Source organism: Scyliorhinus torazame, chromosome 3 (genome assembly GCF_047496885.1).
Source record: "Scyliorhinus torazame isolate Kashiwa2021f chromosome 3, sScyTor2.1, whole genome shotgun sequence".
NCBI lineage: Eukaryota > Metazoa > Chordata > Chondrichthyes > Carcharhiniformes > Scyliorhinidae > Scyliorhinus > Scyliorhinus torazame.
Genome location: NC_092709.1, coordinates 89,602,905 through 89,626,021, shown reverse-complemented (window position 1 = coordinate 89,626,021; position 23,117 = coordinate 89,602,905). Strand labels below are relative to the sequence as shown.

Here is a 23,117-nt window from a genome sequence, read left to right as displayed (position 1 = left end):
TAGCCCAGGGACAATCCACTGCTAGTCCAAAGACAATACCACTATGCCACCACCTCCCCCTGCACATCTTTGGACACTAAGAGGCAATTTAGCATGGCCAATCCACCTAACCTGCACATCTTTGGACTGAAGACTCCTGAAAATCCAAATACACCACATCCATTATCTATTTTGTGTGTAATATACTCAATAATTTCCAACATGTTTGTCAAACATGATTTCCCTTTCATAAATCCATTTGACTCTTCCCAATCCTATCAATATTTTCATTTTTTTAAAATTTAGAGTACCCAATTCATTTTTTCCAATTAAGGGGCAATTTAGCATGTTCAATCCACCTACCCTGCACATCTTTGGGTTGTGGGGGCGAAACCCACGCAAACACGGGGAGAATGTGCAAACTCCACACGGACAGTGAACCTGAGCTGGGATCGAACCTGGGACCTCGGCGCCATGGAAGCCGCAGTGCTAACCCACTACGCCACCGTGCTGCCCTCTAACAATATTTTCGAAGTGTCCAGCTATCCCATCCTTTATAATAGACTCAAGTGTTTTCTCTATTACTGATGTCAGGCTAACAGGTCTATAATGCCTTGTTTTCTCTCTCCCTCCTTTCTTAAATAACCTTTGCAACCTTCCAATCTGCAGATCTGTTCCATAATGAATGAAATCTCGGAAAATAACCATTAATGATTACAGTCTCCTCTGTCCAGTGAGTCTATCAACTTTTAATTCCATTAATTTCTCCAGTACTTTATTTTTTACTCATATTAATTTCTTTCAGGCCGTCAATATTTCTAGCCTCTTTGTTCTCTAGTATTTCAGGGAGGTTCTTGAAATTTCCTTCATGAAGACAGAGACAAAGTTTTTGTTTAGTTTCTCTGCCATTTCCTTATTCCTCATTACAAATGATCCTGTCTCTTCCGTTAATGGTCCCATAATTGTCTTTGATAATCTTTTCCTTTTTACATGACTATAGAAGGTTTTACAGCCCATTTTTATGTTTCTTGCTAGTTTACTTTCATATTCTATTTTCTCTTTCAATTTCTTGGTTCTCCTTGCTGAATTCCAAATTGTTCCCATTCCTCAGGCTTACTATTTTTTGGCAACTTTATAAGTTTTGTGGCATGGGTGAAATTGTTGCATAAGATCCGATGGAGTGTGTGCTAATGAATTACCTGAATTCAGGGTACTTTCTGCCATTGTGCTGAGATGCTCTGATTTATGGAAGGGTTGGGGGGAGCACAGGGCATCTATTTACTCGGGTGATCTGTTGTTTATATTTCAGGCCTGAGCTCTTTGGTGGGGTACAGAATGGGTCTACTTAAGAGATTGGGGGCATTTTAGGGATATAAGTTAAATTTGTGGAAAATTGAGTATTTTGTGGTGGGGGTTGGAGTAGGGGTGTTGACATTTTGGGTGGCAAGTTTGGGTTTCCGCTTGAGGAGGATTTCAGTACATGCAGGTGTGGGACTTTGCTAGGAAGTATTTTCTGACCTTTCTTATAGCGCCTGCCTCCTCATTGTTGGAGGAAATGCTGTCGGTAATGGGGTTGGAGGGTGGGGTCATTTCGCCGATTTACGGGAGGATTTTTGAGGAGGATAAGGTGTCTATGGAGGGGGTTAAGGCCAAGTAGGAGGAGGAGTTGGGGATGGCACTGGAGGAGAGACTGTCATGTGAGGTGCTGCGGAGGGTGAATCTCATGCTCAATCTCATGCGCGAGGCTGGGGTTGACACAGTTGAAGGTGGTGCACAGGGTGCATTGACAAAGTCAAGGATGAGCCGGCTGTTTGAAAAGGTAGGGGATACTTGTGAATGGTGTGGCTCATCACGTGCACACGTTCTGGTCCTACCCGTAGTTGGAGAAATTTTGCGGGTCGCTTTTCAGCACCATGTGCATTTGAAGCCAGATTCCCTGATGGCCATATTCGGAGTGTCGGACCTGCCAGAGTTGCAGACAGGAGCGAGGGCCAATGTTTTAGCTTTCACCTCGTTGATTGCTCGTAAGCGGGTTCTGTTGGGGTGGAGGTCAGCTTCTCCACCCTATGCCTCACCGTGGCTGGGGGATCTAATGGAGTACTACCATCTTGAGTAAGTGAAATTAGCTCAAAAAGGGAAAATTAGGGATTCCACAAGAGATGAGGTTTGTTTATTTTGCCTCGCGCATGAGATTGAGCATTCACCCTCCGCAGCACCTCACATGACAGTCCCTCCTTCAGAGAGCTAATTACCGTCAATTGTTAGTTGGGGAGGTGTTGGTGCAGGGTTTATTGTATTTGGGGGTGTCATGTTTTTTTGTTTTGTAAAATGTTAAAATGCTAAAGATTTGAATGAAAATACTTATAAAAGAAGCTGCAAAACTGCCCAATATATGCCCCATCAAATACCAGAAATCACCCAACCAATACAAAACACATTTATCTCAATTAAGTCCATTTCTTTGCACGAATGCTTCAGCCTCCTCTGGAATCTCAAAGTAAAAGTCTCTATTTTTCTAAGACACACGGAGACGTGCGGAGTCAAATCAAACCGTATTGCAATACAACGTAGTCTTGGCATTGTTAAATGCTGCATGTTTCCTGGGCAGCTCTGCTCCAGCACCTGGATAAATTGTCATCACATTGCCGTCCCATCTACAATCACAATGACCCTTTGCCCAACGTAAAACTCCTTCTTTATCCTGGAAGCTGTTTTGTCCCCAATGAGCCTGTACATAAAGAGAAATGGCACCAAAACCCAGGTCAGGTGACTGGAAGTGGAGTGTCAGTGAAGACTGTCTTAGGTGTGGACAGGGGGGCAGAATAGAGACATGTTCCAAAGGAAGAGGGGACAAGGAGTCCCCTGCAAAAAAGTCTCAGAGCGGGGATTGTGGCAGGGTACAGCAACAGGACCCAGTTCAGGAACTGGGGAAAACCTGGAAAGTCATCCTGCTGAAGCCTTGGGTGGGAAGGGGACAGTGTCTCATGTGATGGCCTCCTTTCCACATTGAGCACTCCTCCCCGACCCCATAAGGACTGCCCCTTGCAAGTGCTCCCTCTTCCACCAGCCACCTCGAGTCCCACCTTCCTTCTCAGTCTTGAGACCACCCAAACTTAACTGGTCCTGTACTCCGGATCTGGAGACCGCTTGTACTCCTTGTCTTGGCCATTGCTGCAACTCCTCAGAGAGTTAAATGGCTGCAGGCAGCCATTGTCAATGGATATGTGTTCCCTGCTGCCAATGAAAGCTGGGAGACCCCATTCCTGGGATCTACCGACATCACCAATCTCGCGAGACATTGCGATGCAAATCCTGTCCATAGTGGACGTGATCACCTTTTGGCAAATCTGCATATTAGAGCAAGGCAATTAGCCTTACTCTAATGTGCAAATTCCCGAGGCACCTGAGACTTTGAGATTCATCTTCTTTGCCTTAGAGACCTCAGGCGAGTGCTGTTCAGCACTGGTCCCTGCAAACAGGGACCAGACAGAATGGCACTCGTGGGGGTCTCCCAGGTGATTGGAGAACCCAGCAGTGTGCCCTTTGGGCAGGGTGATGCCCTGGTACTGCTGGTGCCACCTGGGAACCCTGGCAATGTGAGCCTGGCACTTTAACAGTGCTACCTGGTTGCCAGCCTGACTCTATCAAGTGGCACTGCCAGCTGGCATGGCCCTGCCAAGTTGGCAATGCCAATTCCTGTGCACGTGCAATCAGGCTGGGGGTGCCCAGTGTGGGTCTGGGGACCTTTTTCCCATGGTGCGTTTGGGCTGGGAGGAATGTTGGAGATTGTCTTGTGGTCCTTGGAGATCAGGATGTCATTTTTTTGCTACACTGGGGAGTTCCGGTGAGCAGAGTTCCCCACTGTACAAAACAGGGCTATGTTAGGCCTCAGCCACGCATTCCCTGTTGAGGCTCCTTATACAATGTGAGTTGCATTGAATAGCCATGTGTTTCTCAGCACTGCGAGTGGTGGAAAATATGCGGCTAAATGCGCTCACTAATAAAATGAATGAAATGAAAATCGCTTATTGTCACAAGTAGGCTTCAAATGAAGTTACTGTGAAAAGCCCCTAGTCGCCACATTGCGGCGCCTGTTTGGGAGGCTGGTACGGGAATTGAACCGTGCTGATGGCCTGGCTTGGTCGCGCTCACTGTATTCAATAATGACTCAAAAGGTGAGGTAGAAAATCACAAATCCACATTTGCAACTGAGACAAAGATAGATAAGCTGTATAGATGGAAACGTAAAAGAGATATTGATAGATTAAAAATATATGGCAAACAAATATCAGTGCAGGCCAATGTGAGGTCCTCAACTTTGGACCTAAAGAATAGCACAGCTTACTTTCTAAATGGGGAAAAGCTGGAAAAAGTGGAGATCCAAAGAGACCAGATGCACAGATAATTAAAATGTCATAAGCAGATCTGGAAAATATTCAAAAAGCCTAATGAAATGCCTGCCATTATATCTAGAGGAATCGAATACGAGGGGGTAGATGTCATGCTTCAGCTACTCAAAGCCATGGTCGGACCACACCTAGAATATTTCAAGCAGTTCAGAGCACCACATACCTCAGGAAGATATTGGCCTTGGAGGGAATGCAATACAGATTTACAAGAATGAAACTTGGACTCCAAGGGCTCAGTACAAGGAGAGATTAAACAAACTTTGATAAAAGCAAGTTATTGCAGATACTGGAATCGGAAACAGAAGTAGAAAATGAAGTGGGCAGTTACTGCTAATGAAACTATTTGATGCATTTTCAATCACTCAAAAATCTCAGCAGGCCTAACAGCACCTGTGGTGAGAGAACAGAGCTAATGTTTCTAGTCTAGATGACTCTTCGTCAAAGAAGCATGAGCTCTGTTTTCTCTGTACTGATGCTGTCAGACCTGCTGAGATTTTCAAACATTTTCTGCTTTTTATAAATAAATTTAGACAGCTATGGGGAATTTGATAAAATATTCAAGATCTTAAGCAGAATGGATAGGGAGGAAATATTTCCACTGATTTCCCAACAATTGGACTAACTCATCTGTAATTCCCTGGTGGCAGTCTGTTACTTTTCTTAAATAGCCATGATGTGGAGATCATTGAATTTACAGTGCAGAAGGAGGCCATTCGGCCCATCGAATCTGCACCAGTCCTTGGAAAGAACACCCTACTTAAGCCCATACCTCCACCCTATTCCAGTAACTCCACCTAACATTTTTTGGACACCACGGGACAATTTAGCATGGCCAATCCACCTAACTTGCACATCTTTGGACTGTGGGAGGAAACCGGAGCACCCGGAGGAAACCCACGCAGACACGGGGAGAACATGCAGACTCTGCACAGACAATGAGCCAAGCCAGGAATCGAACCTGGGACCCTGGAGCTGTGAAGCAACTGTGCTAACCACTGTGCTGCCCGCGTTGGACTGTGATGGGCACAGTAAGAAGTCTTACAACACCAGGTTAAAGTCCAGCAGGTTTGTTTGGAGTCACTAGCTTTCGGAGCGCAGCTCCTTCATCAGGTGCGTACTAAATAGCAGAATTGCATGTGTACTTTTTCAATAATACTTCCTGGGCTGTGAACATCAGGGGTGGGCCCAGCATTTGTTGCCCATCCCAAATTGCCCTTCAGAAGGTGGCGGTGAGCCGCTGCAGTCCGTGCGGTGTAGGTGCACCCACTGTGGTGTTTTGGGATTGAATTCCAGGATTTTGACCCAGCCCGTGAAGGAACTGGGCGATATATTTTCAAGTCAGAAAGGCGTGTGAGCAGCTTGGAGGGGAACCTCCAGGTGCTGGGGGTACTTTCTGTCTTTCAACAGTCCAACGTTAAGCAATCGCTGATTGCAGCCATTAATCGGGCTGCCGATCAGTCGCTCCTTCTCCATTGCTCTCCCCTGCTCGGCTTGGCAGGTGGACGGCAAGCTGGCGCGCGCCGATTATGTGACGTCGCGTGGAGGAGGAAGGGAGCTCCGATTGGTCAGGTGGGAGCGAGGCGCGCTCCAGTTGCGTCAGTGCGGAAGAATGGCTATGGCGGAGTGGGGCGCGCGGCTGCTGCGGGCGGGAGGCCGCCTCGCGCTGACAGAGGCCGCGAGAGCGGGGGCCGCCGCTACCGCCTGCCCGAGCTCGAGCCGCCTCTCCAGCCACAGGTAAGGTCGGTCATTCCCCGGGCCCTGGAGGTGTGCATGGACCCTCACGGGGTGCTTGGGCCGAGCGGACTAACTCCGGCAGCTCTTGCTCCCCCCGGGAGACTGGGCTGCCGCTGGCGGAGTGCTTCCCATCCCCCACTTCCCTGGTCATCTCTTCGACCAGCCCCGGGCCCCGTCGGTGGGTTTCCCTACTGGCCTCGGCCCCGGGGAATGGGCCTGCGAGTGAGCTTCTACCGCTGACCCTATCTTCTACAGTTTTACCCATTTAAAGGTATTGTGCCCCTCAAAGGCATAAACATAATTTTTGAGTTGCGTTGCCCAAGCCGAATGCCAGATGTGGTCGAACCTGAGCTGCATGGTGGAACAGTGGCTAGCACGGCTGCTTCACAGCGCCAGGGACCCGGGTTTGATTCGGACCTTGGGCGACTGTGGAGTTTGCACATTCTCCCCGTGTCTGTATGTGTTTCCTGCGGGCGCTCGGGTTTCCTCACAGTCGTGCAGTTTAGGAGGTTAGGTGGATTGGCCATGCTAAATTGCCCCTCAGTATGCAACGGTTAAGTGAGATTGCGGGAGAGTGGGCCTAGGTAGGATACTCTTTCAGAGGGTTGGTGCAGGATCAATGAACTAAATGGCCTTCTGCACTGTCAGGTATCTATGATCAGTGTAACTTCCATCCATTTATGCTCCAGCCTGTGAGATAAGAACTTAACATCAAAAATAGCAAGAATAAACTACAGGGCCCCTTATGTCTGCTCTGCCATTCACTAGACCACGACTAACCTGATCTGCGTCTCAGCTCCACTAACCCGTCTGTTCCCCATACTTTCCTATTATTCCAAAACCTGTCCACTTATCGCAGCCTTGAATATGTTCAATGACAACCTCCACAGCTCTCTGGGGTAGAGAATTCCAAAGGTTCACAAATAGATAACCCCTTATTCTGAAACTATGCCCCCTAATTCTATATTCCCTGTTGTGGGAAACATCCTCTTCATCTACCATAAAATTTTATTTTTTCAATAAGACCTTATTCCAAACTCCAATGCGCATAGGCTGCTCTACCTTTCCTCATAAAGCAATACCTTAATTGCATGACTCAACTTGTGAACCTTCTCTGAACTGCCTCCAATGCAAGTATGCCCCTCCATAAATGAGCCAAAAGCTGCTCGAGGTGTAATCTTGCGATTATTGTGTACAGTTGTAACAAGACTTCCCTACTTTTACACTTCATCATCTTGCAATAAAGGCCAACATTCCATTTGCCTTCCTCATTTACTTCTTGTACCTATGTTTCAAGTACAAGAACATTGATTCCTTTAGTGCTGTGCCCTATAGTCTCTTAGTAAGAAGTCTTACAACACCAGGTTATAGTCCCAACAGGTTTGTTTCAAATCACTAGCTTTCGGAGCACATCTCCTTCCTCAGGTGAATATCGTCTCTTGCCATTTACATATTTTGCTTTCTTCTTATTCATACCAAAATGGATAATTTCTCATCTGCCAAATTTTTATCCACTGAAATATCTAATTCCTTGCAGGCCCTTTGATTCCCTTCAATTAAATCTTTGTATGGCCAGTAAATGTTATTACAATGCACTCTGTTAATTCATCAAAGTCATTAATATGGGTTGTAAATAGTTTTTTAAAAAATATATATTTTATTGAAATTTTTCAAACAGTTTTTCCGTTTTTTACAACTCAACAAGGGATTATACATTAAACATTATTTAAATAATGTAGTGAGCTTACAACAAACTAGAAAAGAAAAAACAAATAGCAAAAACACAAAATAGTGCTCCCCCTGGATTGCTGCTGCTGTCCTTTCTGTCTTTTCATTATCATTCCGCGAGATAGTCAAGGAACGGTTGCCGCCGCCTGGTGAACCCCTGAGCCGATCCTCTCAACCCAAATTTTATTCGTTCCAATCTTATGAACCCTGCCATGTTGTTTATCCAGGCCTCCACGCCTGGGGGCTTCGCTTCCTTCCACATAAGTAGAATCCTTCGCGGGTTGTGAATAGTTATGGCTCAGAGCGGCACCATGATGCAGTAATTAGCACTGCTACCTCACGGCACCAAGGACACGAGTTCGATCCCAGCCCCGGGTTACTGTCCGTGTGGAATTTCCACATTCTCCCCGTGTCTGCGTGGGTCTCATCCCCACAACCCAAGGATGTGCAGGGTAGGTGGATTGGGTACACTAAATTGCCCCTTAATTGGCAAAAAGATTGGGTACTCTAAATTTTAAAAGTAAAAAGTTGAGGCTCCAACGCTGATCTCTGCGGCACTCCGTTAGTTTGCCAAACTTGAAAATGACCCAATTCTCTGTTTTCTATTAAGTAGTCAATCCACTGTCAATGCTAACATATCACCATTTCTATGGGATGTGGGTGTCACTGGTTAGGCCTAGTTGACTTCAGAAGGTGGTTATGAGTTGTCTTGAACCGCTGCAGTCGCTGAGGTGTAGGTGCACCCACTGTGCTGTTAGGGAGGGATTTCCAGCATTTTGCACCCCCACGACAGTGAAGGAATAGCAATATATTTCCAAGTGAGGGTACTGAGTGACCTGGAGGGCAACCTCCAGGTGGTGAGGTTCCCAGGTATCTGCTGCTATTGTCCTTCTAGATGGTAGTGATTGTGGGTTTGGAAGGTGCTGTCCTCTGAGGAACCATAGCAAGTTAGTGCAGTGCATCTTGTAGATGGTTAACACGGCTGCTACGGGCAGCATAGTGGCACAGTGGTTAGCATTGCTGCCTACGGCGCTGAGAACCCGGGTTCGAATCCCGGCCCTGGGTCACTGTCCGTGTGGAGTTTGCACATTCTCCCCGTGTCTGCGTGGGTTTCACTCCCACAACCTAAAGATGTGAAGGGTAGGTGGATTGGCCACGTTAAATTGCCCCTTAATTGGAAAAAAATAATTGGGTACTCTAAAAAGATTATTTTTTTAACACGGCTGCTACTGTTCATCAGTGTTGGAGAGTTTGAATGTTTGTGGAAGGGGGAGCAATCAAGTGGGCTGCTTTGTCGTGGATGGTCTCGAACTTCTTGTTTTGTTGGAGCTGTACTCATCCAGGCAAGTGGAGAGTATTCCAGTGCACTCCTGATTTGTGCCTAGTAGATGGTAGACAGGCTTTGGGTGAGGGGGTGGGGGGGGGGGGGGTGCAGGAAGTGAGTTACTCGCCGTCGGTTTTCTAGGCTTTGACCTGTCTTGGTAACCACAGTATTAATATGCCTAGCCAAGTTCGGTTTCTGATCAATTGTAACCCCCAAAATGTTGATTGTGGGAGATTCAGCGATGGTCATGCCATTGAATGTCATGGGGCGATGGTTAGATCCTGTCTTGTAGGAGATGGTCATTGCCTGGCACTTGTGTGGCGCGAATGTAACTTGCCATTTGTCAGCCCACCTACAGCACCATGAGCTTGTATCTTGTGCATTATTTTTTACATGCAACCTTATGGAATGCCTTTTGGAAATCCAAATGCACTACATCTACTAGTTCCCCTTTATCCACCATGCATGTTACAGTCTCAAAGAAAACTAATACATTTTTCAGACATGATTTTCTTTTCACAAAACCATGATGACTCTGCTTGCATGTATGGTGATTTGCTATATGTCATGGTACTACTTTCTTAATAATGGACGTCAGTATTTTCACAGCGATGGATATGGAAACAAAATGTGGATTTGATTTATTATCATTTGAAAGGTACGGTGAAAAGTATTGTTCTGCGTACAGTCCCGATGTGGACTGCATACAGTCCAATGTGCTGGATAAACTAAGCAAGTCTGGCAGCATCTATGGAGGGAGAAACAGCGTTAATGTTAATCAATTTAACTCTTCCTGAATCTTAACATTTTCCCAATCTTCTGGCCGATTAATCCTCATAACATTGTACGTATGCCTGTTCTTTCTGCTATTATGAAAAGCACAAATTAGTATTTAAAATCATTTTTGAGGGCAATTGTTTCAGACGCAAATTCCTCACCCTCAACCGAAATATGAAATTATCTGTTATGATCACTGAACGTTACCATTCTGCACTGTGAAATACATTTGTGTTCCATCCCATCTGCCTTCCCAGTTGCCAAAGTCAACACATATTCCAATAAGAAGAAGAATCTTTATTAGTGTCGCAAGTAGGCTTAACATTAAGACTGCAATGAAGTTACTGTGAAGATCCCCTAGTCGCCACACTCCAGCGCCTGTTCGGGTACACTGAGGGAGAATTTAGAATGTCCAATTCACCTAACAGCGCGTCTTTCGGGACTTGTGGAAGGAAACCTGAGCACCTGGTGGAAACCCACGCAGACACAGGGAGAATGTGCAGACTGTACAGACGGTGACCCAAGCCAGGAATTGAACCTGGGATCCTGGCGCTGTCTGCTAGCATGCTGCCCCAGACTATTCTATAGTCTGGTCGCCAGTCCTGCTTAGTTTTTCAAGCATCCTTTCAATTTTTCTTTCAGATTTCTGACATCTGCAGTATTTTGCTTTTATCCCAGGTAATAAATATTAGTTTAACTGGTTTACAGTTTCATGCTTTATTGTTTCCTTTTCCTGAAGGTGGGGGTTGTCCAATCTGCTGGTACCTTTCCAGAAAGTAGAGAATTTTGGAAGATTACAACCAAAACATTGACTACCTCTGCAGCCATTTAGTTTTAGACCCTCAGATGAAGATCTTCAAATCCAGGGGATTTGTCAGCTTTCAGTCTGATTAGTTTGCCTCTCCTTGTATGTTCTGACTAACGTGACTTTAATATATTCCTTAGGTTATTCTGTACAGCTACTCGGCAGAAAAACACTGGACAAAGTTGTGAAGATGACCAAAGCCAGACTCAGAATGGAGACAAAGGAGAATCCAGCCCAACAGAAAAAGTACTTGTGGAAGAAAAGACCAAGCTGGAGGAACAACTGAAGGACCTTGCAGTAAGCATAAATAACTAAACTTTACATTGATCCTTGGTGAAAAGGTTGTAGGTCAAAGGATGTGCTATTTTATAATAATATTTCTACAATGCAAGATAGAATAGCCTCACTTTCCTTGATTTATTTTTACGGGGCAATTTTAGCATGGCCAAATCCACCTAACCTGCACATCTTTGGGTTGTGGGGTGAAGCCCACGCAGACATGGGGAGAATGTGCAAACTCCACATGGACAGAGACCCAGGGCGGGGAGTTGAACCCGGTTCCTCAGTGCCGTAGTCCCAGTGCTAACCACTGCACCACGTGCCGCCCTTGACTTTCCTTGATCGTGACCTAAAGACACTATGGAGTGGAATATAGTTAACCTGGATCTTATTGACATTCTAAGTACACCTGTTTTAACAACACTTGAGAACAAACTTTATTTCAGTGTTTTTTAAAACTTTAAAAAATTATTTTAAAAATAAATTTAGTGTACCCAATTCATTTTTTCCAATTAAGGGGCAATTTAGCATGACCAATCCACCTACCTTGCACATCTTTGGGTTGTGGGGGCGAAACCCACGCAAACACGGGGAGAATGTGTAAACTCCACACGGACAGTGACCCAGAGCCGGGATCAAACCTGGGACCTCAGCGTCATGAGGCAGCAATGCTAACCACTGCGCCACCGTGCTGCCCTTATTTCAGTTTTGTTAGAGGTGTTAGGGATACTTTGAGTAGGATTCCTTGTTGCAATTATGGAAAACGCAAATTAGTATTTTAAGATAATTTCTGACTACTTCTGAATCCTGCTGCCATTACTCTGAGGCAAACCCTTTGGCTATCTACAGCATAGCTGTCAACAATTTGGTAATACTTTAAATCCCAGAAATTCTTCTCTGCTACGGGTATAGTGATGGAACAAGATGCACTACCCGCTGCCCATACAGAAAAATGATTGTACTATACTTTTTGGATAAATTGTAGGTCTTGTTTCTTCAAGATTACAAAGTATAATTGCCAAGTAAACACTAACCTTATTTTATCAATTAATAAGGTTTGAGACTCCTCTTGAGTCTGTTGACTCCAAAAGACAATGTTGATTTCTTTGTACTTTTTTCTTTGACATTATTGTATAATGTCTGAAGTGTGGCAGATATGAAATGCTGCAAATAAAGTTTCCATATAAGACACTCTTTGTTGGCGTGTAGCTCCAATGGCACTGGTTGTACCACAATAACTTCCCAACTCTCCATATGTGTGACTAGAAACTGAATTCCATCTGTCTGACTCCTAAACAGCATCACAGCTGAGTACAAGGTTTTTTTTATTCCGTGTACATGTGCATTTCTGACAGATGATGTTAGATAATATTCAGGAATAAGAAATTCCCTTCCCAAACCCAGGTGTGCCGATAACAATTGTAGTGCCCTCCAATTCACCTATTCATCACAGTGATTAAATATGTGACCTGCTTGGTCTTTATGGCTCAGGTAGTCAGTGCCTTAACCAGCTGGAAGTTGTGTGAAGGTAACTTTATAGATTAAACATAAGAATTGATCACACTGGATAAATATTAGTTTAACTTTTGAAAATAAAATAAAAGTGAGACACAATTGGGTGAAATAATAAGTATTATGTGGGTACTTTGTAGGACAAGTATAAGCGGGCGCTAGCAGATACCGAAAATCTACGTCAAAGAAGCCAGAAACTGGTCGAAGAAGCAAAGTTATATGGTAAGTGCATCTCAACATTGGATACCAGTAAATTAAATTTGTACACAATCCACGCTTTTCATTACTGCTAATTACAAAGTTCCTTCACTTGTAGATTGGTGATGTTAGAATTTGGGATGGTGAAGTCTTGTGTGCTCGGTTAGGGGTACAGGAAGCGAGTTCTCTTGTTGATAATGCACCAACAGATTGAAGTTTAAAAAATATATATATTTTTATTAAGGCATTTATAAATAAACATCAAACACAAAAAATAAAATACACAGGAGATCACATTGTAACTCAATACCCTCCCTACCATAGGCCCCCCCCCCCCCCGGCACTCCCAGATCTTCCGACACTCCAAACACTTCCAATTCTGGACTCGGAACCACCTTCACCCTCAGTACCTCCGACATCACGTCAGCGAACCCCTGCCAAAATCCCTTCAACTTCGGGCAGGCACAAAACGTCAACATGATTTGTGGGCCTCCCTGCACACCGCCCACACCTATCCTCCATCCCCTCAAAGAACCTACTCATTCTAGCCACTGTCATATGTGCTCTATGGGCTACCTTAAATTGAATGAGACTCAGCCTGGCACATGAAGAGGGTCCATTCACCCTTGGAGCCTCCTCCCATAACCCAGCCTCCAACTCAACCCCCAGCATCTCCCACTTTTGCTTAACTACTCCTAACGGGGTGCCCTCCCAGTCCATCAATTTCTTCTATATCTCTGACACCCTGCCCTCTCCAGCCTCTGTTTTTGACAAGCACCTTATCCCGCAACCCCGGGGACGGCAGATCAGGAAAGGACGGCACTTGTTTCACATTCCGCACCTGTAAGCACCGGGACATGTTTCCGCTGGACAACTCATACTCCTCTACCAGTCTTTCCAAGGTTGGGAAGCTACTCCCACAAATAAATCCCCGAAACGCTCGATCCCCGCCCGCCGCCAAACCTAAAAACTCCCATCCAGTCTCCCCCCCCCCCCCCCCCCCCCCCCGGAGCACACCTGTGATTCCCACAAATTGGAGCCCAAACTGAGGCCTCTTCAAGCCTCCAGCGTTGTCACCACTGTCCCCACACCCTCAGGGCTGCCCGCTACTACTACCGGACTTGTGGAGTACCTGGATGGGGAGAACGGCAGAGGTGTCGTCAGCAGCCTCTTATCATAGATTTACAGTGCAGAAGGAGGCCATTCGGCCCATCGAGTCCGCACTGGCTCTTGGAAAGAGCACCCTACCCAAGGTCAACACCTCCACCCTATCCCCATAACCCAGTAACCCCACCCAACGCTAAGGACAATTTTTGGACACTAAGGGCAATTTATCATGGCCAATCCACCTAACCTGCACATCTTTGGACCGTGGGAGGAAACCGGAGCACCTGGAGGAAACCCACGCGCACACTGGGAGGATGTGCAGACTCCGCACAGACAGTGACCCAAGCCGGAATCGAACCTGGGACCCTGGAGCTGTGAAGCAATTGTGCTATCCACAATGCTACCGTGCTGCCTTATACGAGACTGCCTCCATTCACTCCCATACCGATGTCTCCCCAACTAACCACGTCCTTACCATGACTATATTTGCTGCCCAATTATACTTCATTAAATTTGGCAATGCCACCCCAACCCTCCCTCGCCCCCGCTCCAACAGTGCCTTCTTTACTCAAGGGTCCACCACTGCCCACACAAATCCCGATATCATTGAACTAACCTTCTTGAAAAAGGCCTTGGAGATAAAAATTGGGAGGTTCTGGAATACAAACAAAAATCTTGGAGCACAGTCATCTCCACAGCCTGCACCCATCCCCCCAATGATAACTGAAGCACATCCCACCTTCTAAACACCCTCTTTATTTGCTCCACCAACCGAGCCAGATTCAACTTGTGTAATTGCTCCCACCATCGTTCCCCCCGGATGCCTAGATAACTAAAACTCACCCCCACTACCTTAAACGGCAGCTTGCCCAGCTTCCTCTCCTGTTCCCTCGCCTGGATCGGGAAGACCTCACTCTTTCCCATGTTTAATTTATACCCCGAAAACTGGCCAAATTTCACCAAAATGTCCATAACACCCCTCTGCTTTCCAGTGGGTCCAATATATATTGCAACAGGTCGTCCGCATATAGCAACACCCTATGTGCACACACACACGCACACGCAATCCCTTTCCAAGCTCTAAGCGCCATCTCCAGTGGCTCTATCGCCAAGGCTAAAAGGAACAGTGGGAGTGGGCCACCCTGTCTCTTCCCCTGGTACAACCTAAAGTACCTCAAACTCACCCAACCCGCCACCAGCGCCCGGTACAGCAATCGGATCCCTTGCCCAAACCCAAACCGCCCCAATACCTCCCACAAATATTCCCACTCTACCCGATCAAAGGCCTTCTCCGCGTCCATCGCGACTGCCTCCTCATTCCGTCTCTCCGAAGGCACCATTGTGATATTTAGAAGGCGCTGATGTTGGCCAACATGTCACTTCGATTTATAAAGCCTCCTATAGAACTCCTCAAACACCCCATTCATCTCCACCGGATTCAATACCACTCCACCCTTGCCATCCTTCACCCTGCCAATCTCCCTCGCTGCCTCTAGCTTCCTGAGCTGATGGGCCAGAATCATGCTCGCCTTCTCCCCGTATTCATACATTGCCCCCGGCCGTCCGCAACTGACCTACTGTCTTCCTTGTGGAGACCAGTGCAAACTCCATCTGGAGCTTCTGTTCTCCTTCCACAATCCAGCCTCCGGGTACTCCGCGTACCTTCTGTCCACCCGCATAAACTCGTCCACCAACCTTGACATCTCTGCTTGCTCCTCCTCCTCCCTGTGAGCCCGAATTGATATAAACTGCCCCTTGACCACTGCCTTGAAAGCCTCCCATAATGTGGCAGCTGAGACCTCACCTGTATCATTTACTTCCATGTACCCCTGGATGGCGGCCCTCCTCCTCCGTTAGCAGTCCCACATTCAACCTCCACTGCGGGCGCTGAGCCCCCCCCCCCACCGATCCACCTGCAAGTCCGAGACCACGTTCGCCAAGTATCCCGAGTCCACCCCCCCATGTGCTCCATAAACCCCTTCAGCTCCTTTGCCACATCCAACACTCTCCCTGATCTCAAACTCGACCAGTCTATCCCCCAATCAATGACCGTGTTGAAGACGTTCCCCCCCCCAAAAAAAAATAATCAGTCTGTGCGCGTCCAGGCCCGGGATCTTCCTCAATACTCGCCTCATAAACTCCATTTCTTTCCAATTTGGGCCATTAACATTAACTAGGACCACTTACATCCCCTCCAAATTCTCACTTACCATCACGATCCTCCCCCCCCCGAATCCACTACGATATTCCCCACCTCAAACGCCACACGCTTATGGACCAGCACCGCCACTCCCCGCGTCTTCATATCTACCCACCCTTTCCTTAGCCTTGACTGGTCCCCAATCTTCAGATGCATCTCTTGCAAAAAGGCCACATCTGCCTTCAACTCCTCAAATGCATGAAAACATGCGACCGATTGATTGGCCCATTTAGCCCTCTCGTGTTCCATGTGACCAGCCTGGTCGGATGGCCTCTCACACCGATCAACCATACCCCTTAGGCCAGACCCCCATCCATGCAATGCAACCCTCCAGGCCCATCCCCAGATGTCCAACGTCATCACTCCCTCCTATATAATATAACCTCAACAATACCTTCATCAGCCCCTCCCCCTTCCCCTAAACAAAACAACAACCCCAACCCTCTCTGCTTCTCTTTTTTAAAATTTAGAGTACCCAATTCATTTTTTCCAATTAAGGGGCAATTTAGCATGTTCAATCCACCTACCCTGCACATCTTTGGGTTGTGGGGTCGAAACCCACACAAACACGGGGAGAATGTGCAAACTCCACACGGACAGTGACCCAGAGCCGGGATCGAACCTGGGACCTCGGTGCCGTGAGACAGAAGTGCTACCACTGCGCCACCGTGCTGGCCCCCCCCACCCCCACTCTGCTTCTCCAACCAGCTGATCCCCCCCTCACTACCCTCCCATTAACTAGCTCGGCTGGCAACCCACGCCCAAGGCGCCTCAGCCTCCTACCTCGCCACTGATTCCCCTCCCCCACTCGCACACCTCGCAACCAACAGTGCAACAATAGAAAACAGAAGAGAAACAAAAAAGAAAACCCCAATAGTCTAAAAACTGCACTCATCCCCTCATCGCATTGAAATATCTCTGAGGAGAAGAGTTCCCCAACCACCAACCGATTTAAAAAAAAAAAAAAAAAAAAAATACAAGAATTAGCAAAGATCAAGAAAAAAGAGAAAACCACATTCATCTCCACACTGGATAAAAGCAAATTACTGCGGATGCTAGAATCTGAAACCAAAGAGAAAATGCTGGAAAATCTCCGCAGGTCTGGCAGCATCTGTCGGGAGAGAAAAGAGCTAACGTTTCAAGTCCAGATGACCCTTTGTCAAAGCTGGCGAAGGAGCTGAGAGAAAGGGATGGAATTCTTACAGTGTGTAGGATCCGAAGAGCTGTAGTCCAGATAGCTGTGGGACTCTGGGCTTGTAGTGGATATTAGTAGATAGTCTATTGCTGGAAATGGAGACAGAAAGATCAAGGAAGGGAAAGGAAGTGTCTGAGATGGACCAGGTGAAAGTGATGGAGGGGTGGAAACTGGAAGCGAAGTTAATGAATTTTTCCAGGTCCGGATGAGAGCATGACGCGGCACCAAAATAGTCATCAAGTACCGGCAAAGGAGTTGTGGGAGGGGACCCAAGTAGGCCTGGAACAAGGAAGCAGCTTTGACAAAGGGTCATCTGGACTCTAAACGTTAGTTCTTTTCTCTCCCTACAGATGCTGCCAGACCTGCTGAGATTTTCCAGCATTTTTTCTTTGGATTCATCTCCACACACCCTCTTCCGCAGTTCAATGTCCTCCTCCACATGCCAGTCCATTGTCCCTCAAAAATTCCATCGCCTCCTCCGGTGTTCCAAAATAGTGCTCTTTATTATTGAAGTTCACCCAGAGGCGAGCCAGGTACAAATCCAGAACTTCACCCCCTTTTTAAAAAGGGCAGCCTTCACCCGGTTAAACCCGTCTCTCTTCGGCAGATCCGGGCCCAGATCCTGATACAGTCGCAGCTCACTCCCCTCCCAGGTGCCACTCCTCATCTGCCTCGCCCATCTCAAGATCTTTTCCTTATCTCGGAACCAGTGAAGACGCACCATCATTGCCCTCGGCAACTCGTTCGCCTGCGGCCTCCTCATTAGTGCCCTGTGCACTTGGTCGACCTCCAAGGGCCCGGACAAAGGCCCACTCTGCCATCTGCTTTTCCAGCATTCCAGCCACGCTCCGCTCGAGGAGTCCACTCCCTCGCTGCCTTCAGGCATCCCTACAATTCTCGAGTTCTGCCTCTGGGAGCGGTTCTCAAGGTCCTCTACCTTCTCCTGTAGCCGCTTCTGGGTCTCTCTCATTACTCCCACCTCGGCCGCCAATGAAGCCAACTGCTCCTCGTGCTCCCCCACCGCCTCCTCCACTTTCCGGATGGCCTGGCCCTGGGACTCCAGCCAGCCTCTGCTCCACTCGCTTGATACCAGATCTCAGCGGTTCCGCCACCTTGGCTAAGTCTTCCAGGGTCTCTTTCTTCTGCTGCCGAAACTTATCATTCAATAACTCCACCAACTCCATCGACCACTGGACAGGCAGCATAGTCCCCTTGTCTGCCGTCATCGTTACCTGTGCGCATCATGAAGACTGTCCTGCTCCAGCAGCTCTTTCTTCCTTGCACCACTCCCTGTCTATGGATCCATCCACCACCCACACCAGAGTATTACCTTCCCCAGGCAGTCCTGCACCTTTTGCCCTCTGGGTGGGATAAAGACGCAACAAAATCCACTTTGGCGGGTGCCACCAAATGTGAGACCACTCACCCCATGGCAGCCACCGAGATTTCACTGCCCAATATTATTTTTAAAACATTATCCACGTAAACATATTCAAATGCAAGAATAATGTTATGTTTTGGGGAAGGCTGTTTATTTCAAAGCAGAAAATGCTTTAAAATACTTGGGCCAGGTTGCATTTGTGGAAAGAGTAACAGAAGACCTTCATTGTAACATTTCCAAAGCATGTGCAATTCTGACTGCTGCCCATTGATGCTGCAGCTCCTCATAACTAGTTTGTAAACACTAGCAATTTGATTTCCACAAATGCACATCAGGCAACACTCAGTACATTTTATTTGGTGTTTCATCAAAGACCTGGATATCTCGATATAATATTTAATGGCTGCAATTAAAACAAGACCATGCATGTGGTTTTGATGTATAAACTCTGCTCTTATCACTGAAGTGCAGCAGTTGGCTTCAGCTCCCTTGAATTCTGGAGTGGAAAAATTCACTGCACCTTTTGTTCTTTTAATTCTCGGGCAACGCCAGCAATACTTGCCCATCTATAGATTCCGTGGGTTGGGGTGGGGATGCCTTTGAAATTACTACAACTCATAGGCCAATTCCGAGGACTCGTGAGAGTTGACCATGTTAGCAGGGACTTCAGTCCATAGTGGACCAAACCAGGGAAGGACATGCCGCTACATTACCGCTACATTACCACTATATTACCATACCCGTATCCGGTTCTTGATTGCTATCCGGGAATCCTTGCTGAATACTTTGGACATCAGGGAATCTGATTCTAAAGCCTTTCTCAAGCAAATAGCTGGCTGATCTTCTTAGTTCAAGGGGCGGCATGGTGGCAGTGTTTAGCACTGTTGCCTCACAGCACCAGATTCCGACCTCAGGTGACTGTCTGTGTGGAGCTTACACTTTGTCCCCGTGTCTGCATGGGTTTCGCCCGGGTGCTCTAGTTTCCTCCCACAGTCCAAAGATGTGCAGGTTAGGTGGATTGACAGTGACAAATTGCCCCTTAGTGTCCAAAGATTAGGTAGGGTTACAGGGATAGGTCGTTGGATTGGGCCTTGGTAGGGTGCTCTTTCAGAAGGCCAGTGCAGACTCTGGGCCAAACCGCCTCCTTCTGCACTCGGTATTCAATGAGTCATGAAGAAAAACCACTTGCAAACTGTGCCAGAGACTTAACAGTGGCTACAGAACTGTACCAAGCAATAGATAGGCCTTCAAGAGTGGAGGATGAAGTGGGAAAAGGAGATACAGTAGGACCTGAGTGTGCAAAATTTGTTCATATACATTTTGTTCTATCAATATTGTTTTTGAATTCTGCACACTTGGTTAGTCTATTCTTGGACCTGTTCCCTTATTAAAAAATACTAACTTTTAAAGCACTTATTTCTGTAACTATAATTTGATACTTGGCAATAGCTATTAAAGTTGAAGTCTCAACATCTTCATCCCTTTTGTGTGCAAGATTCGTTGCCTGATTTAGAAGTGAATTTCTGTCCTTCAGTTGAAACGGGTCCGTGCTGGGGTGCAGCATTGCCATTTATTTTGCACTGCTCAATACTGAACACCCGTGCTTACAGAAATGTACTTTTTGCCTTAACCTCTAATATTTCCCTATTACACCTTTCTGAATGTTTTCCATTTCCTGTACCAGCTTTCTGTGGTGCTTACTCAGGTGAGATTGGCTGTTATTAAAAATTTATTATACACATTTCTGAATTGAGAAAAATTGGTAAATTTCTGGGAAATGTCACCATTGATTCTTGAGGCTTTTTTTATTTCAACTGAATTTCATTAGGCCTTCTGAATTGAAAACTTTATTGATGGGAACAAGTCTATTTTGCAACGGTTAGCTGGTGCAATTACAGGCTTTTTGATTATGCTTAAGTTAGCCACTGCTTGGGCAGCACGGTGGCGCAGTGGTTAGCATTGCTGCCTCACGGCGCCGAGGTCCCAGGTTCGATCCCGGCTCTGGGTCACTGTCCGTGTGGAGTTTGCACATTCTCCCCGTGTTTGTGTGGGTTTCGCCTCCCCACAACCCTAAAATGTGCAGGGTAGGTGAATTGGCCACACTAAATTGCCACTTAATAGGAAAAAAATTAATTGGGAATTCTAATTCTCCTTTAAAAGTAGAATAAAGGCTTTTTTCTAATTATAAAAAAAACGTAGTTTAACATTTTAATTTGCTAGAGCGATGGTGTCATTATGCTGCTTCTTAATAGTAGATTGGCTATAGTTCTGCTTGAAGTTGGTTAAATTCGGAGAAGTAATTGGAGTACGCTGATTGAGTTGTCCTGATCAAACATGAAATATCAAAGAATTAAAACATTCTCGGATAAAACGGCAAAAAAACAGGCAAGGAGGAAAAAAAATCTAGTGGAACTTTGGTTGTATAGATATCAACTTGAGATAAACCTAAAATGTTGCTCTTGTTTTTAGCAAAGGAAAGTCATCTCAGATTGGCTTTCACTGTTTTCTCCCAAATGTTTTTAACACACTTTGTACATTTTATTTATATTTGAATTCCATCAGAGTTTTGAGTGTCATTTTTCCCTTTTTAAGGTATTCAAAGTTTCTGCAAGGACCTGTTGGATGTGGCGGATGTTCTTGAGAAAGCAACGGAGAGTGTGCCAAAAGAGGAGATCACAGGACAGAACCCCCACTTGAAGAGTCTCTTCGAAGGTCTTATCATGACTGAAGGACAACTTCAGAAAGTGTTTTCCAAGCATGGTCTTGTCAAACTGAATCCCATTGGAGCAAAGTTTGATCCATATGAGCATGAAGCTCTCTTCCACACTCCTGTGGAAGGAAAGGAGCCAGGCTCAGTGGCGTTAGTGACCAAGATAGGGTACAAGCTTCATGGGCGCACCCTTCGGCCAGCATTAGTTGGTGTTGTTAAAGGAGCAGAATAACTGTGTTTGGGGTGACTCACTGCAGTATAGTTCAAAAAGACCATATAGTTCCTGTTCTTTGACTAATGGATATTTTGATTTGCTATTTATGAAGAATTGAAGATAATCCTTTTTTTTCACAAAAACTAAGGGTCTGCAGGTTTGAAAGGTATTTTACTATAAGAAGTGAATGTTCTGACCTCATTAGTTTTTTTCTGTTTCAGGCATTGGTCACCAATAAATATTCAAATATTTTAACAGACTCCCAAAGAGTTTACGGTAGACTTTTTTTTTCAAAGTTCAAAATGTTGGACTGTGACGTTCCAGTTCTACTCTGATTTGATAATTGTCTAGTTGTCTTCTAGTACAATGCTTTATTCATCTTTCTCCAGCTGATCCCAGTCAAGCTTCCTATTACCATGAAAGCTAATCTGGTCTTCATATCAAGACAAAGAAAAAAATCTGTTGTTCAAAGTATCCACTTGTATGGTCTTATTGTGAATAAATAACTGTCCACATTGTGGACTATTTAGTATTTTACACATCGTCTTTAAAATTATGAATTGTACACTGTACAAAATTGAATTACATTTTTATTTAAACTTTACTGTTAAAGTGATCAGGTTTACAAAATATTAAGTTTAATATTCCTGAATGTAAGGTATAAGTGCTAATATTTTCTGTGACAATATCACTTGTTATATAACAGGAAAATGATATGTGGATTACAAAGAATGATTGTATAAGGCAAAATAATTTCCCCTTGTGGTAACACTGAGAAGCTAACTACAGTTTTTCAAGATACCACAATATTTTTAAAATTTTGACCAATTTAAATTAATTGTTTGAATATATTCTAAATTATCATTGTTAATTTTATTTATTGATTTGAATACAGAAACATAAGCTCATTATCCTGAAGGCGGGGGGAAAGAAGATTCTTTAATGTTTTCCATAGCTTGTGATTTTAAAAAATTTATATAAGAAAATAAATGAGAATTTTCCCATCATTTAACCTTCAACGCTGATTAGAATTCTTTTAATTACTTTGCCCTTTATTGTGCAGTTGCTTTCTCTTCAGACTTCTCGGTAATTTAGTCTAACTCGCCTGTAGATGGAGCCAACGGTTGCTTAGTTGGGCTGTTGTCTGCCTAATATATCACTTGTAAGTTGCACTAAAAAGAATATGGCTGATGCTGGAATCCACGAGAAACAGAAATGCTGGAAACAGCAAATCGCTCAGTATCTGTGAAAAGAACAGACAAGTTAGCATCTTGAAGATGGATCTCCATCTGAAAGATTGACTTGGGTTCTTTATACAGGTGGTTACTGATAGCCAAAGATAATGTTCTATGTCGGTACTTCAGCGACTGCCAGGAGCTGCAGCAGGGTATGGGTGAACAGCTGATAAGACATCAAGAAAAACATTGTGAATTGTACACTGTACAAAATTGAATTCAATTTTTATTTAAACTTTACTGTTAATGCTAAGATCGGGCTAATGGTAAGATTCTTGGTAGTGTGGATGAGCAGAGAGATCTCGGTGTCCATGTACATAGATCCCTGAA

The 23,117-nt window shown here is 45.5% G+C and overlaps 1 protein-coding gene across 1 annotated transcript; it reads left to right on the top strand.

Annotated features, from left to right (window-relative positions):
* Positions 1 to 5,947: 5,947 nt before the first annotated feature.
* grpel1 (GrpE-like 1, mitochondrial) lies at positions 5,948 to 22,571 on the top strand. Its single transcript, XM_072495948.1, has 4 exons — positions 5,948 to 6,122; positions 10,897 to 11,053; positions 12,688 to 12,769; positions 21,221 to 22,571. Exons 1-4 carry the CDS (start codon positions 5,998 to 6,000, stop codon positions 21,568 to 21,570), a joined length of 714 nt encoding a protein of 237 aa, XP_072352049.1. The 5' UTR covers positions 5,948 to 5,997; the 3' UTR covers positions 21,571 to 22,571.
* Positions 22,572 to 23,117: the final 546 nt, after the last annotated feature.